General features: G+C 43.2%; 1 protein-coding gene across 1 annotated transcript in view; it reads left to right on the top strand.

Annotated features, from left to right (window-relative positions):
* Nucleotides 1–17900, top strand: part of LOC135510600 (adhesion G protein-coupled receptor L3-like) — a 355347-nt gene that overhangs the window by 121398 nt on the left and 216049 nt on the right. The window contains 1 exon segment of the mRNA XM_064931641.1: nucleotides 2931–3129. Coding sequence (XP_064787713.1) covers nucleotides 3075–3129 — 55 coding nt within the window. The 5' untranslated portion in view covers nucleotides 2931–3074.

Raw genomic sequence — 17900 nt, 5'->3', positions numbered from 1 at the left:
GAAAAAATTATTACAAGTCTGGTTCATCCTTGGGAGCAATTTCCAAATGCCTGAAGGTACCTCTTCATCTGTACAAACAATAGTATGCAAGTATAAACACCATGGGACCACGCAGCTGTCATACCACTCAGGAAGGAGATGCGTTCTGTCTCCAAGAGATGAATGTACTTTAGTGCGAAAAGTGCAAATAAATCCTAGAACAACTGCAAAGGACCTTGTGAAGATGCTGGAGGAAACGGGTACAAAAGTATCTATATCCCCAGTAAAACGAGTCCTATATCGACATACCCTGAAAGGCCACTCAGCAAGGAAGAAGCCACTGCTCCAAAACCACCATTAAAAAGCCAGACTATGGTTTGCAACTGCACATGGTGACAAAGATCGTACTTTTTGGAGAAATCTGGTCTGTTGAAACAAAAATAGAACTGTTTGGCCATAATGACCATTGTTATGTTTGGAGGAAAAAAGGGGAGGCTTGTAAGCCGAAGAACATCATCCCAACCGTGAAGCACGGGGGTGGCAGCATCATGTTGTGGGGGTGCTTTGCTGCAGGAGGGACTGGTGAACTTCACAAAATGGATGGCATCATGAGGTAGGAACATTTTGTGGATAATTATGTGGATATATTGAAGCAACATCTCACAACATCAGTCAGGAAGTTTAAGCTTGGTCGCAAATGGGTCTTCCAAATGGACAATGACCCCAAGCATACTTCCAAAGTTGTGGCAAAATGGCTTAAGGACAGCAAAGTCAAGGTATTGGAGTGGCCATCACAAAGCCCTGACCTCAATCCTATAGAAACTGTGAGGCAGAACTGAAAAAGCGTGTGCGAACAAGGAGGCCTACAAACCTGGCTCAGTTACACCAGCTCTGTCAGGAGGAATGGGCCAAAATTCACCCAACTCACTGTGGGAAACATGTGGAAGGCTACCAGAAACATTTGACCTATGTTAAACAAAGTAAGCTACAAAGTAGGAGGTATAGCCACAGACAGAACACCAACTTTTTATTTAGGCAATTTTTTACGGTCATAGATTCAAGATAGTTGCATTATTTTATGGGGAGTTCAATGTATTTTTCAGGGACTTTTAATGTGCTTGGGCAATTCCAGTCCTCGGGGGCCTGATTGGTGTCACAGTTAAGACCCAGCTAACATACCGGACTCCAATAATCACCTAATCATGATCTTCAGTTTAGAATTCAATTTGATTAATCAGCAATCAGGCCCCCGAGGACTGGAGTTGCCCACCCCTGTGACTAGGGCATACAACTACTGATAACTACAGTACAATGACCTATAACCCTATATTAATGCACTCTTCAAAATCCCATTGTATGGAATGGGTCACTCTTGATGGGCTGCACCCCTCTCTGTTTTTTAACTCCAATAGCTGTCCCCGAAATCGGATTATTCTTCATCTAGTTTGGATTTTGGGAGAGATTGAGTTCCTGCTACATTTCATCTGAAAATGTCATGCAACAGAGGAATGCAGATTATCACGAGAGAGAGAGAGATGGAGAGCACAACCAGAGGAGATAGCATGGGTGGGAATTGAGATTGAGTACAGGAAGGATGGAAGTACGGAGAAAAGCCATTCTGGTTTGCCTGGTTGTGTGTTCTGCTCTCTAAACTATGATTTCACCTTTAGAAGTCAGTCGTGCCAATTGTGTCTTTGGAATCCGACATGGTTTCAGACATTTGAAAAAAATATAGATTAAGAGCAGCATAACGGCCTAATCTGCAACAATAATACGATTTTAGAAGGTATAAACATTGTCTGTCCTCTTTGGATTAAATAGACCTAGATTATAATATGGTATTATATTTTGTAATAGCAGATACAGTAGAATAAATGATAATAAATCATTTAATATTCCCTAAATCTGTTTTAACCTTTATTTTTAATGAAGCCTTTGATCCTGATATTATTCTGAATCCTATCAAACTATACATCATCAAATGGTGAATAGCAGAGGATATGCGTATGATATTCACTAACTTGTCACAATTGACATGCTACCTTTGTTTGACAAGTCCTAATCAACACACAGTATTTCCTGTTCATGACCAACCTGTTGTATGCTAACAGGCAAGAGCTTCATCCTGATGTCATCCGCCAGTGTCACAAGTTCACGAGTGACTGCACTCCCGTGCACTTACCACATGTCAAATGGTCACTCCGACTCCATGCTGCTCAATACAGTTGCATGGGGGGCCATTTTGTTTTCTGTCGATGGGAAAAGGCTAGACCACAATGGCCATTGCGTGACGCACTGTACTACACATTCTCTGCCGCTGACAAATCTCAAACTGTGAAGATACTGCTCACACCCACAGGAAAGGAAAAATATGTCACACACTTTTCTGGTTGCAATTATCATCAGATGTCCAAAAATCCACTCAGACACTGATTGGAATCATTTTTGTTGGTGAGAGAGTACTGTACTCTATGTGGGAGTAACTGGGGCTGGTTGACACAACATGGTTAACCAGCAGTCAATCCAAAAGTATCTGTTATAGTGTTGTACGGTTGAGCAGTCCCTAACACTGCCATGTTAAGCAACTAGCTGTATCTCAATTTAAGGCAGCCTCCCTGCACCTCTCTGATTCAGGGGTTGGGTTAAATGCTGAAGACACATTTCAGTTGAAGGCATTCAGTTGTACAACTGACTAGGTATCCCCCTTTACCTTTCATTGGCTGACAGTTGGAAGAATACTTGACTCGTAGCCTGAGGCTTGCTAGAGTCTTTACTGTACAAACTAAAAGGTCATCTTATTTCACAAAACATTGTCATGTAGGGAATATTCCTTGACACGTTGTCTTTGTACACCAGATAAGATTCACAACTTGAATTAAACTATTAATTTAGTACTTTCTATAACTTAAACACATTGCTCTCTCTCTTTCTCTATTGCACGTTCTTTTCAGGATAGGCTTTGAGAACCGTAAAACCGGACCTTAACAGGACTGCAGTTCAGCGGAAGGAACCTAACAGACGGAGCGCTCGCTTTGGGCTCACCAGGGAAGGCCTGACCCCTCCATTGGGTGGATCGACAGCCAGGCGGAGGGGCCATGTGGTCTGCACGCCTGCTCCTCTTCGCCAGCCTGTTTGCGCCAGCAGCTCTGGGTAAGCCCGGGACGCCGTTGCCCCATTTCATGTGACTGTTTGTTTCAGTGTCTGTCTCACTATTTATATTTGCTGAACATTTTTCGTCTCACTATTTATATTTGCTGAACATTTTTCGTCTCACCATTTATATTTGCTAAACATTTTTCCCCAAGTTTCATGCTTTTCCGATGTCTCTTTCTTCCCTCTCTCCTCTGATCCTGATGTATCCCTCTGTCTCTGGCTTTCTTGCCATCTCTTTTACCTCTCTCTTTTACCTCTCTCTTTACCTCTCTCTTTATCTCTCTTTATCTCTCTTTTACCTCTCTCTTTTACCTCTCTCTTTATCTCTCTTTACCTCTCTCTTTATCTCTCTTTCTCTTTTACCTCTTTTACCTCCTCTCTCTTTTTCTGTCCCTCTACCTGTTTCTATGTATCTTTTAGTCTGTCTGACTTTATCTCACTGTTTTTCTTACTCTCTGGACAATAGAAATGAAAATGTCTTTCTACGAGTCATTTATCAAAACCTTTGCATAGTGTGTGTAGGAAAGATAGTACAATGTGTGCGAAAGAAAGAAATGACCAATACACTGGTCTCCTCATTATTGAGATCACTTCACAGGCATTTTTTTTTATCCCTCTGAACAAATTGCAATCACCTCAGATTTGACCGTTTTCCTTTTGGCTTCTGACAATTGTTTCAGTGGAAAGTAAATTAAGTAATTTAAATTCAGCTTAAACTAGGGTTTGGGAACGGGGGGAGGCATTATGCCATGGTCCATAAACATGCTAATTTGCTACGGTGAAACCATTAACGGGAGATTCAAAGCAAATTGAATTGCTTTGGTGCCTTATCTTTGGGCTGGGCTGCAGCTCGCTTTTAGTGGCACGCGAATCAAAACTAGCTCTCCAGCATAGTTTGTTTTGCAAAAAATGTTCATTGGGAGGGAAGTGGAGTCACGTGACTTCGACGTGTCACGCACCTGTCTGTGTATTGCTCTATTGATCCAAAGGGAATAGAGGCATTATGAAGCCGTTAATTTACTGCCGACCTGACAAAAGAGCCCGGAAGATAAACTGTGTTGGACAATAGGTTGCATATTAAACGCTGTGACTGCTGTGATGCCATAATTCTCTCTCCACAATGGAAAATAGAGATACAGATACACCAAGTATAACTCCCCGGTATTTTTTATCAAGGCCAAGGTAGGAGAATTGTATTCTTTTGTTATCCTTGAATTGGCTTGTTTATGGTGTTTATTCTTTGAGGTGGGGAAAAGATCATGCATTACTAGATGTTGTCAGCAGACTAGTCCCAGATGTTTTGGAATGCTTCTATTTAGGGCCTGGTTTTAATGCTCGCGTAGGGGTTTCTTTTCTCTCCACAGTCTCTCTTCCTACCCCAGGGGGGTGGTTGAGATGGGTACTCTGGGGGGCACTGCCCTACTTTGGGATGGTAATCCAGTTATGGTCCCCTGTTACCCCCCCCCCCCCCCCCAACCATCCCCACACTCCAAGCGTGTTCCGACCTAGCCCAAAAATATGGTCCAATCACACCCACATACTATCTGCTTCCCCAAATGGCACCCTATTCCTTATCTAATGCAATACTTTTGACCAGAGCTCTGCCATTTGGGACGCAACCTCGGCCTCCCCTGCTCACAGCTGCCTCGTGTGTGTGTGTGTGTGTGTGTGTGTGTGTGTGTGTGTGTGTGTGTGTGTGTGTGTGTGTGTGTGTGTGTGTGTGTGTGAGAATATTGTTCAGCTGGGAGCTATAGATGGTAATTGACCATCCTGGCAGTTATGCCCGAGGCTTTCTACAGACATACACCCACACACATCTTATACACTGTAGGCCTATTCATGGTACACAACACTATCTGACTCATTCACACAGTTCCATCTACACGGTATTTACAACTCTCACCATCTGCATATTGTATGGTAATTCGGAACGCTCCCCGCAGCCGAAGTGAAATGTCACCTGAGGACATCCCAGCATCCCTGGCCACAGCTATCCATCAGAAATATGCTAATCCGATCCCATTGGATCCATACAAACCCCATCAAAAATAGTTCTGTGTCAATTTCAACGTGTCCAAGCCAGACATCCCTTAATTAATCTCCTTTTGCCAGGGCATTCAGTGCTGTACACCAGGGCATCCCTGCGTTTGCCTAATTAATTAAACAAATTACTTTCCACACTCATATTTGAAATGGGAAACTTCAACAGAGCCTACTCGGGCATGTTCCGTTTTGTTGTGAATATGAAGCGTTTGTGAAGCGTGTAATGTAATAGGTCTGCTCTGAGCGAGTGGGCTTACTGTCGGTGTAGAACCTCTTGGTATCTGAATTGAACGTGTTCACACTAGTAGTTGTTTTAGTTCTCCCTTTTCTTGTATCCCCGAGAACGTGATGCGAATGTCAACAAAAAGAACAAAGATAGCACCAGCATCTTAAGCCAAAGAGAATTGAAGGTCATTAGATTTAAAGTTGGAAGTGAACTTTACTTTGACTATAATTGGTATGTAAGTGCTAAGAGCAAGAGTGAAACGCTGCATGTTTTAAGGAAATACTTGGACTCCTTCTGGGTTTCTGTAAGTGACTTTCAAGACTTTTACCTGATTGTGTTTTTTGTGTGTTTTTTTTACACAATGAATAGGATATAACCTACAGTTCCGGCACATTGGTATTCATGGGCCAAATAACTTGGTGTAATGCTCTCAACACTTTACTATAACCAGTATTTTGAATTATTATTATTTTGAAATTGCACGGATGGTCACATTTGTGTCTCAGTACACCAGAGCTTCCTTCAGGTTGACAAAACAGTTGTCAATTTGATATCAGCTTAATCCATCTCTGTTTACTGAATGCAATGTTCCTTTGCTGTGTCAGTCTTTCTGGTTCCTTTCACCTATTGTCAACTCATAGGTGTCTCATTTCCAGATAATTATTTATTTTTGGATAAACTAAATATGCATGATCCTGGTCTCTTTGTACTGTATTCTAATTACATTTAAAAAATGTTGTAATTCCGCCAAATTAACAAATCAAATTTTATATGTCACATGCGCCGAAATGCTTACTTTCAAGCCCGTAACCAAAAATGCAGTTCAAGTAATAGTTAAGAAAATATTTGAAAGTAAAAAATAAAATAGAGGCTATATACAGGGGGTACCGATACCGAGTCAATGTGTTGGGGTACAGGTTAGTCGAGGTAATTTGTTCATGTAGGTAGGGGTAAAGAGACTATACATAGATAATAAACAGCGAGTAGCAGCAGTGTTAAAACATTAGTGGGTGGGTGTCAATGTAAATTGTCTGGGTGGCCATTTGATTAGATATTCAGCATTCTTGTGGCTTGAGGGTAGAAGCTGTTATGGAGCCTATAGGACCTAGACTTTGTGCGCCGGTACCGCTTGCCGTGCGTTAGCAGAGAGAACAATCTGACTTGGGTGACTGGAGTCTTTGACAATTTTGGGCCTTCCTCTGACACCGCCTAGTAAATAGGTCCTGGATGACAGGAAACTTGGCGCCAGTGATGTACTGGGCCATTCATACTACCCTCTGTAGCGCCTTAGTTGGATGCCGAGCAGTTGCCATACCAGGTGGTGATGCAACGGGTCAGGATGCTCTCGACGGTGCACATGTAGACTTTTTTTAGGATCTGGGGACCCATGCCAAATCTTTTCAGTCTCCTGAGGGAGAAAAGGTGTTGTGCCCTCTTCACGACTGTCTTGGTGTGTTTGGACCATGATAGTTTGTTGGTGATGTGGACACCAAGGAACTTGATACTCTTGATCCGCTCTACAATGGCCCCGTTGATGTGAATGGGTGCGTGTTCATCCCTCCTTTTCCTGTAGCCCACAATCATCTCCTTTTTTCCCTCACATTAAGGGAGAGGTTGTTGTCCTGGCACCACACTGCCAGGTCTCTGATCTCCTCCCTATAGGCTGTCTCATCGTTGTCGGTGATCAGTTCTACCATTGTTGTGTCATCAGCAAACCTAATGATGCTATTAGATTTGTGCATGGCCAAGCAGTTGTGGGTGAACAGGGAGTACAGGAGGTGATTAAGCATGCACCCCTGATGGGCCCCCGTGTTGAGAATCAGTGGGGCAGATGTGTTGTTGCCTACCCTTACCACCTGGGGGTGGCCCGTCAGGGAGTCCATGATCCAGTTGCTGAGGGAGGTGTTTAGTCCCAGCGTCCTTAGCTCATTGATGAGCTTTGAGGGCACTATGGTATTGAACACTGAGCTGTAGTCAATGAACAGCATTCTCCCATAGGTGTTCCCTTTGTCCAGGTGGGAAAGGGCAGTGTGGAGTGCAATTGAAATTGCATCATCTGTGGATCTGTTGGTGTGGGTCTAGGGTTTCGGGGATGATGGTGTTGTGAGCCATCACCAGCCTTTCAAAGCACTTCATGGCTATCGACGTGAGTGCTACAGGGTGGTAGCCATTTAGGCAGGTTACCTTGGTGTTCTTGGGCACAGGGACTATGGTGGTCTACTTGAAGGATGTAGGTATTACAGTCTCGATCAGCGAGAGGTTTAAAATGTCAGTGAAGACACTTGCCAGTTGGTCCACACATGCTCTGAGTACACGTCCTGATAATCCGTCTTGCCCCGTGGCCTTGTGAATGTTGTCCTGTCTAAAGGTCTTGCTCACATCGGCTACGGTGAGTGTGATCCGCAGTCGTCCGGAACAGCTGGTATTCTCATGCATTTAGCTCATCTGGTAGGCTTGTGTCACTGGGCTGCTCGCGGCTTGTTTCCCCTTTGTAGTTCGTAATAGTTTTCAAGCCCTGCCACATCCAACGAGCGTCAGAGCCAGTATAGTAGGATTCAATCTTAGTCCTGTATTGATGCTTTGCCTGTTTGATGGTTTGTCTGAGGGCATAGCAGAATTTCTCATAAGCGCCTGGACTAGTGGGCGGCTTCTTGAAAGCGGCAGCTCTGGTCTTTAGCTCAGTGCAGATGTTGCCTGTAATCCATGACTTCTGGTTGGGATCTGTACGTACGTTCAACTTGGGGACGACTTTGTCGATGTACTTATTGATGAAGCCAGTGACTGATGCGGTATACCCCTCAATGCCATTGGATGAAGTGAGCATTTTCTTACATTTACATTTAAGTCATTTAGCAGACGCTCTTATCCAGAGCGACTTACAAATTGGTGAATTCACCTTCTGACATCCAGTGGAACAGCCACTTTACAATAGTGCATCTAAATCATTAAGGGGGGGGGGGTGGTGAGAAGGATTACTTATCCTATCCTAGGTATTCCTTGAAGAGGTGGGGTTTCAGGTGTCTCCGGAAGGTGGTGATTGACTCCGCTGTCCTGGCGTCGTGAGGGAGTTTGTTCCACCATCTTGTTTGCTTATGGCCTTATACAGCTTGTTGAGTATGGTTTTAGTGCCAGCATCAGTTTGTGGTGGTAAATAGATAGCTACGAAAAATATAGGTAAACTCTCTTGGTAGGTATTATGAGGTACTCTACCTCAGGCGAGCAATACCTCGACACTGTTAATATTGGACATCGCGCACCAGCTGTTATCGATAAATACACACACACTACCACCCCTCGTCTTACCAGATGTAGCTGTTCTGTCCTGCCGATACACGGAAAACACAGACAACTGTATATTATCTGTGTCGTCGTTCAGCCACGACACGGTGAAACATAAGATATTACAGTTTTTAATGTCCCGTTGGTAGGATAGTCTCAAGCCGAGATCATCCAGTTTATTTTCCAGTGATTGCACTTTGACCAATAAAACGGAGGTAGAAGCGGGTGACCCACTCGCCGACAAATTCTCACAAGGCACCCCAATCTCCACCCTCTGTATATTCATCTTCATGTGAATGACAAGGATTTGGGTCTGGTCTCGGAGAAGCATTATCTCCTTCGCGTTGGACTCATTAAAGAAACATATTCTTCCAGTTCAAGATAGGTAAATCGCTGTTCTGATATCCAGAAGCTTTTTTCGGTCATAAGAGATGGTAGCAACAACATAAGTTACAAACAATGGGGAAAGAACAGACAAAATAGCACAGTTGGCATTTTGGTATCAGGCTCAGGAGTTGTTTTTGTCTTGTCTACCATACCTAAATGTTGAGTAGGAACCATTACCTGGTTCCTACTCATCCTGGAGTAGAAAGGGGCTTTCATGTTCTTGTGGAGTCCATCGTGTGCCTCCGCCATTGCCAAAGTTCTGTCAGAGCTCAGAACCCGAGTGAAACAAATGACGGTAACATTAAGCAATGCCGGGCATTTGAGCTCGCAGGGTTAACCCCCCCCCCCCAAATGAATTAGGAATCCTCCCATTGCGGCTCCGTCTGCATAATTCGGTAAGCATCGGGTGATGCCATTTAAAATGGCTTGTGGTGGATGGAATGGTGTTTAATGAGGACGCATATTGACAGCAGGGTCAAGTGGCGGAGGATGTTGATTTACATTAGGTGGAGTAATGTGTGGCGACTGGCGGACTGGGAAGATAAATATTACAGAGTGATCCTTCAAAGGAGCACAAGGCGCATAAATGCTCTTCTACAGGGGTTCCTGCCCAAACCACCAGGGGTTGGGCGAAAATTGGCAAGTGAGCAGGTGGGTGGGGACAAACATACGCCAAGCAGAGACGATGCATTGAGAACGAGAGAGCGTGTCACTTTATCAATTTGCATAATGAAGTATTTAGCTCGGCAGATAGATCTGTGTATCAACCCCACGCCAGATGCTTAAGCCAATACTAGCAACAGCATGAAGCTATAAAACACTGACAACCCTTTACTTATCTGGCTAATTTGCATGCAATGGAAAAGCTAGGATAGGATACGGTAGGTGTTACGATCAAACAGGAGAAGCCTGATATTCATACCGCTCATAGTTACACAAATCTCCCAAAGCTTTATATGATTGGCCCTGTAAACTCTTCCAGCGCCACACACCATATTCACACACAGGCACGATGTGGGTGGGGAAAAAAGGCAAGGCTGTCCTCCATCCCCTTTCCTGACTATATGTCACCACGGCAACAACCATTTATATCCACCTCTGATGGTCATACAGTATGCTTGCCTAATTTAGGGGATTATCTGCAGTTAGGCACTTCTCATGCAAATTGGATATGGGGTTAGACCTTGTGCACTTTGCATGGGCTTTTTCATTTGAATCTCGATGAATCTGGTTTCATAAGAGCATTGGGAACTTTTTTTTTTTTTCTACAGAGGTGCATTTTTACTTCCTGGATCCAATATTGATGTTAGCCAATCATCATTGATTGGTCTGTGGTGTTGTTTAGAGACATGGGACACTTAAGAGCCAACGTGATACAACTGCTATGATGGCCTGCTGAACAGGTTCCCCTATGTCCACTGAGAACGAAGGAACATCAACTCAAGGACACAATAATTTGTCCTTGGCCTATTTGTTTTAAGGGTGTGCTTTTTTCCGTCCAAGTGTCGACCGAACAGCATAATATGACCATATCAGCTAAATAGCAACAAAAGGCACAGTACATTAAGATTCCACATTTAGCATATCATTCATCAAATCCTTGCTATTGTTCTACAGTATATGTGAGCATTGATTTGAGTCCGGTATTGTTAGCTGGTTGTATTATCCCACCTGGGGGCAATTGGTCCACTGAAGAGGACAATGATAATGTCTTCCTAATGGAGCTCAGAGGACAATGCCAGCCAATCAGTCAATCCAAACTGCTTTCCCCAGCTCTCTCATTTTTACATGGCACTTTACCACTTCACCACCGAGGGAGAATTTGAGCTTTTTTTCCCTTCAAAACCGAGAATACAAGGTATATAATTACATTTGCCTGAAACTAAAGTTCAAAGTGGGGGGGAAAGAACGGTGGTCCAATTACGAAGTGAGACGCTTATACGATCTCTCCGTCTCGCTCCCTACCTCTCTCTCTTTCTCCCCATCTCACCGTCTTTCACCCCCCCCTCTCTATCTCGCTCTCCTCTCTTTCCTCTCTCTCTACCCTTAGCTTAGTAGAAAGCAATGGGTGAATCAATATATGAAGTATTGTAAAGTCGGCATTGGGACCGAAGACTGGGATCAAATGTTACAGTGAGACAGATTAGCCCCTGTAGACCCTTGATGATAAGAGAATGAGAGAGGGAGAGAGGGAAGGAGGGATACTGGAGATGGCCTTCAATGTGGCACAGTAGCCTTGGAGGGAATTCAATACAACCCATTGACAAAAGAAGGGCTGTATTATAGAGAGAAGCTGCGGCCTCCTTTGGGAAGCTGGCCCGGCCGTTCTACTTCCTTATTAATTGTGCCCGAGGACAAAAAAGGGAGAGGAAGGATAGCGACAAAGATATACACAGCTTTCTCTCAAAGGAGGCCCTTCTCCCTCCACATTTTGTTTGAAACAATGTCAGGGTCAAGCCGATTTCAGGATATATGTACTTCTTGAATGGGCGAGTGGAACCTTGAAAGGGATCTAAGAAAGGCACACACTTCCTCGACATCACAAACTCCCCCATAACCCCTGTCCCCTCAGTCTTTGAGGTCACAGCTTGCCCTCAATCCCACACGGAGTTGTCAGGCCCCTGGAGAGATTGTCAACTTAGCCATTGATGGATCCCCCTGTGAAGTCACGTCCCACTGTCCTCCCCGAAGTCCACCCAGGGCCCATCTTAAGGCTGTTGGCTGCATGTTTGTTGGAGTAGGAAGGAATGCTTTCCTCCCCCACCGACCCTCACCTCCCACCTCTTACTGCACACACCTGGTCACAGTACAGTACACGTCAAGGAAGATGAGACGACAATAAATGCAGTGCTCGGACGTCCGGTATCTTTCGTTAAGGCATCATATTTATGTATTTACTTTGGAGATGTTCCTGAAGAAGTTTAAGGTGTCAGTTGTAGTCGTTTTTATTTTTATTTTTGTGTGTGCTGTTTTTGATGTGTAAACAACCTCCCTCTTACTGCATCCCCAGAAAATAATCTTGGCCCGTCTTTATCCTTGTCAATAATACACGGATTCCTTAGGATCTAAAGGCTAAACTGAACCTAGATCAGTACCACTACTCTGAGAAGCTTGATAAATATAGCCCCTGTATTATGTTGTCTCTTGAATGTCCGGATAGTCCAAACTGAGAGAAGTCAATAGTTAAGAGCTGGCTTTTAGGGGTTCTGTCATTTATTTTAACCGTGGAAAACCACTAAGATTTCATTGGAGATAAATGTGACATGGAGGGATCCCACAAAAGACTGACTGTGTCAAGTGAGAAACATTGCAGGTGCACATTCCCCAGTGCCCCCCCCCCCCCCACCTCTTACACACACACCCCGATCATTGGCCCTTGTTCATTTGCATCGGGGACTTGAAGGGGATCCTTTTTCACAATAATGCAGTCCTTTTTGCTTCGTGACATGGGCTGGAGAGAGCAGTGGAAACGGTAGAGAAGGATGTCACACTGCAGTGCAGCATCAAGCGTTTTGGCACGAGATGTCTCTATAGGCCCTCTGGATGGGACACGCTGTAGACTGTGTGTACTCTGCTCATTGTTGAGTAATCGCTCATATTAAGTGTGCAGACCTTTTTAGTGGGTTAGTGCTGCTTTTCTTATTGATGCTCATTGCCGTGTTTTTCTTTACAATATTATATGCATATTTAGGTTCAAGTATTGTACCCGGAGCCATAGGTATGAGCGTGAAACGTGTTCACCTTGTACTTATACTTCTCAAGTGAACTGCATGCCCACAGTACTGTGTACTTCTGACGGTCGTCCACAATTCCAAACTTTTGACATATCTTCCCATTTCACGTTGCAGTTAATTTATTAACACACGTGGAGGGCGACATCCCTTTTCCATGCATATTCAAAGTCCCGCCTCTTGTCTTCACATAATAGCCTTGTGTGTGTGATTTTAGCTTTCATTTTAAACATGGGAAGCCAAAAGGAATCAGAGGGTTCACTGAGTGCTGTTGCTATTGCAGATGTAGCGTAGCAACCCAGGTTGATGGAAGCAATGCCACACCATTTTGCGTGCACCGTGGCATGCACGCTCAATAAGATGACCTACTCTCTGTGGGCGGTCGAAGAGCTAGGTATCGACGAGTTGTCGCCTCCGCCACCCCCTCCCCTCCTGTTTCTCTCCTCTCATCTTTTTCAACTCTCCTCACCTCTTTTATCTTCCATCTCTCTCTCCTTTAGCGTGCCGCTGTATGACTGGCAGGTTCTTGTTAATAATAATCTCGCGGAGGGCTCCGCCATGCGATTCAATTAACTGCTCACGCTGCTGTGATCTCTCGGCGCACCGACAGAACAGGAGCTTTTTGTCACCCAGCACATGTGTTTTAGATGTTACGCTACACATGCTGTAGCTACATTATCCTATGCTAGCTAGCTAGCGCCATTGTAGACTACAGTAACCTAGAGAGACTCCAGATTAGCACTGCCCTCATCGTCCTGGATATAGACGGGCGAATGAAGACCTTTTGTAAATCTAGGCTAAATGGGGCCACCATGCATGTATGTTTGGGGGGAAATGTCCTAGAAAGCCTCCCTTGGGGGAAGGAGGTGTGTCCACAACCCCCTCCATGGTCATTCACTGACCCAGAGGGATAGATGAAAGGAAGAGGGGGAGACAATGAATGGTGCCACTCTGTACATAGCCTACTGTATGAAAGCTACGCTAGCATCTTCCATGTAGTATACAGGTATCCCATCCTACCCCCATTACTACAACACCCAGGCTTCAATAAAATGCACCCCCCTCCCCAAAATATTTTCACATGACCCTCCCCTTGATTACCACCACAAATAACATTAACTGGATCAACCCTGTGTATATAAACATGGATATCGATTTGACAACTTCAGCATGCTTTTGTGGCAGTCCAAGCAGAGCTATGGAACAGAAAGTTGAGGATTAGCCGAGCTAACTCTCCCTGCTTGTGTCATTACACTAAGACCAGAGCTGCCTTTAGACAATGATAAGCTAGGGGGAAATCAGATTTTAAACATTTTTATCCTATATTTATAATTTATATAAAATATATGCAACAATTTTCCACCAAAAGGTATCTGTGCCAAAGCTCTACACATAACCAATAGTCCAGGCATAACTACATACCGATGACTTTGAGCGCTTCATCATGGTTTACGTTTTCAACACCCCAATCAAATAGACTATCTCAACAAACAGAAAAAACATCCATTCCTACTCCTTGTCAAAGGATTGGCTTGACAATCTCCGAATGTCATTGAAGGCTTCGTTTTTTTGTTGTTGTGTGTGACTGATATCTCTTTTCGATATCTCTTTCAAATGTGTGCAGGTAGCCTACAGGAGACCTTTGAAGTAGCCTTTTATTGCACACATAAGGTAATACATATCAAAAGTTAAACGACAAATATTTTGGCGATATTTAAGCGTTAGGTTCTAGGTCAAGGAACAACCACTCCGATTGGAAAGGAGTCAAGTGTGTTAAGCTTTTGTGAATAACTGGGCCGGCTGGTAGCATAGGCCTGTGTGCCTACACCATATAGGACGACATGTGAGAATGAGGATCGGCAACAGACAGCAGCACATCCGTATCAGAGGTAAAAATACAGCCAGACTGTCCTGCTACTGTGACTTTCCAGACTTTCTAATCTGTCGAGTTGACTCACAACTGATCCAAATGAAATGAATAGAATGAAACATTCAAATAACAGTGCTTTTGCAACATCATTCAAATGAAATTGTACAAAACTGAAGTTTACAGTCTTGTACAATAATTATATTCTAATAATTCACATTTTCATTGCATTGATGTGGTGTAGGCTAGTCTAGGTAGGATAATGTTATTGACTTTAAGGCCATACAAATTTAATGAGCTATGTAGTGGATCATTTTTTTTTTTAGATTAAGGCGAAAAAAAAAGAAAAAAATTTACTTAACAAAAGTTATACCTGTTGTAATAATACTAAACATTATTTTGTACAACAGCTAGTGACCTCACTGAGAGATTTTAGCTTTTCGGTATTGTAGCGGTATATGGCGCAGGGAAAACAACTCAGGTTGCTGGAGTGAAAGAAAACACCCTACGCTCCGTGTCAATCGGGTTAATCTACTTGCTGGGAATTGTAACGTGGTTTATATAGCAAAGTTTACTACACAGCCCCCTCCTTCGACTAATCAGCCCCCTAGCATGTCCGAGCCATGCGTTTTGACGGCTGCATGGCCGCCATCCCACTTCTGACACCAGTGTAGCAAACGGCAGGACAAGGAAGTGAAACCGGTTCACTGGCGTGAAAGGCAAATACCTTATGCATTGTGCCAATAGGGTTAACCCACCTGGTGGGAATTGTATCATGTATAATGTCACAAGGATTGTGACAGTATAATGGTTTTGTAATGACAGTCACAAGGACCAGTGCATGAGACCCAGTCAGGGTATCCCCCTAAGCCACTATTTGTGTCAGGTGTTGGAGAGCACCATTTGAAAGCATGTCCAAGCCGAGATTTAGTCACAGTAGATTTGTGTTAGGGTAGCAATGTTTTTGTACTGCACATGTGATGTCAGAGTATTCAAAACAAATGTGCACCCAGTTGATAAATCATCATAAAATCATTCTGCCAGATAGGCCAACTTTGAAGTCAACATTTAATTGGGAAGGTTTTTGGGGAAAAATGTTGAATGATTGTTTCAGCGTGCATCGTGGATTGGCTATATTTATTACTTTTAGAAGTGTATACTTCAGGCTGACTACTAGCATCTGTTGAGTTGCAATGTCCTATAAATTGAATATCCAAATCAACTCAAAGTATGAATAAAATGAGTTTTGCACCAACACAATTCAAAAGGAAGTCTTCAGCAAAAATACATCTTTTTACTTTTTGCGATTCAGATATTATTTTGATTCCCATAATTTGATTCACAGAGCTTTAACCGAACACCAACTACAACATTACAATGGCGAAACACGTCATTCAATTGGTAAAAAAAAATGGATTAAAAATAATTGTTTTACATATTTTGAGATGTGAATAGGGGCACCCGATATATAGTCAATAAAATGTGTATGGCTTAAACAACATCGATAGGGGAACTTTTTTGAGCTGCGTCTCATGTCTTGACTGTTATTTCGCAATGTCGCACCTGGCCTACGCTGCCAATCAGCTATTCCATGTTCTTGTGGATTCATGTAGACAATTAGTGCAAATTATTTTATGTATGGTATGATTGCTAGTTAACCTATTGCAGATCTGGACAAACGATCCACCTTCCGCTATTGCCACTGTTGATAGAGGGCAGAATAGAGTTGACTGTATAGTAAGTGCGCAGAAAAAAATTGCGCATAAGGAAGTACCAAAACAGCTGATAGGGGAGGAGCATGGAAGCAGATGAGGAATTGCGGCTATATGAAATAAATTATATAGTAAAACCGATAGAATGTAATATAAACCAAGGACAAAATTCACTTTGCCCAATTTAAAAATCACACAAACCTCCCCAAAACAAAAATGTTTTGTTCGACCACCTATTTTGGACCACCCCAGTAAATTTCGAAATGTCTCTTAATGTTTTGCCTCTCTCTGTAGGACCCATTTCGTCACACAATACGTTATTGTGCATCATTGCGTACCCTCAATTTCTTAACAGTTCAGCAGTTTGCTAATCCAGTTGCATCTGATACAGTTACCTATTTAGATATGATAGAAATGTTGCTATGTGCCTTAGTTAGTAAATTAGGGCATATGCATGAAATCCCATTTTAATTTACACATTTGAATAATTTGTGTTTTTCATTATGCAAGTAAACATAACTGCTTGGAGCCATAATTGGTATTAATTCATGCTTTCTACCCCTCAGCTAATCAACTGCAGCAAAAATCACGTTAGACAGGAAAAATGTGAAATACATAAATCACCTAAGCTTATCATGGAGGCTACTGTACGTTATTTGCAGGAAGCTCCAATAAAGTATGTTTATATCTCAAGGGAAGAAGCCTGCTGAATCTGAAGTCAAATGAGCTTCTATGAGGATACATCCGTTGTGAACTTAGCTTTGTTGCCTCTGCGACTTTTCATGCTAAGCAGCAGAGCAAGCCAAAATGAAAGATTCCTCTTTTTCTTACTTTAGCGTTCCCTCAAACTCGAAAACAAAGATATTGCCACATTTCTCATACACATACAGTGTCTTCAAGTTCATAACAAACGCAACGAGTTTCTCAACCCAAGCCAATATGGGCTTTGTGTCAAATGCATTATCCGTTATTATTCCTTTAGCTGCTGAAAAGTACTCCTTTCTCCCCATCCATGTCTTCTCCATGGCTGCTGCTGTTGAATATACAATCCGTGTGAGGGAGAGTGAAAGGGGTCTGCATCCTAAATGACACCCTATTCCCTATATAGTGCACTACGTTTGGCCAGAGCCCTATGGGCACCACATATTAATAGGGTGCCATTTGGGACGTCGTCGGTGTGAGCGAGCATAGGGTAGTTTATTCTCAGTGTCGACTGATTGAGGTCAGAACAGATTAAGTGCTTTCCACTGTCAGTTTATGAGGTCGTGGTTTCCATTGACAAACATGACCCGATGGGATCCTCACACACCAGTGTTGTCTCGAATACACTGCAATGGCAATCCACATCATATTGTGGCTAAAGAGACTATTATCCATGGTGATTGTCAGTATTGGCGTGCATTATACTTTGTTTACGTTGTCTATGCTCACAAAAGCACAGTTGATGCAATTAACATGAGGCTCAGATGCCTCTCAGACTGGAACATTGCAGGATTTTCCTATTCACTACAACATACAGTGGA

The sequence above is a fragment of the Oncorhynchus masou genome, chromosome 23 (assembly GCF_036934945.1).
Source record: "Oncorhynchus masou masou isolate Uvic2021 chromosome 23, UVic_Omas_1.1, whole genome shotgun sequence".
In the NCBI taxonomy this organism is placed as follows: Eukaryota; Metazoa; Chordata; class Actinopteri; order Salmoniformes; family Salmonidae; genus Oncorhynchus; species Oncorhynchus masou.
This window is presented reverse-complemented; position numbering and strand designations above follow the sequence as displayed.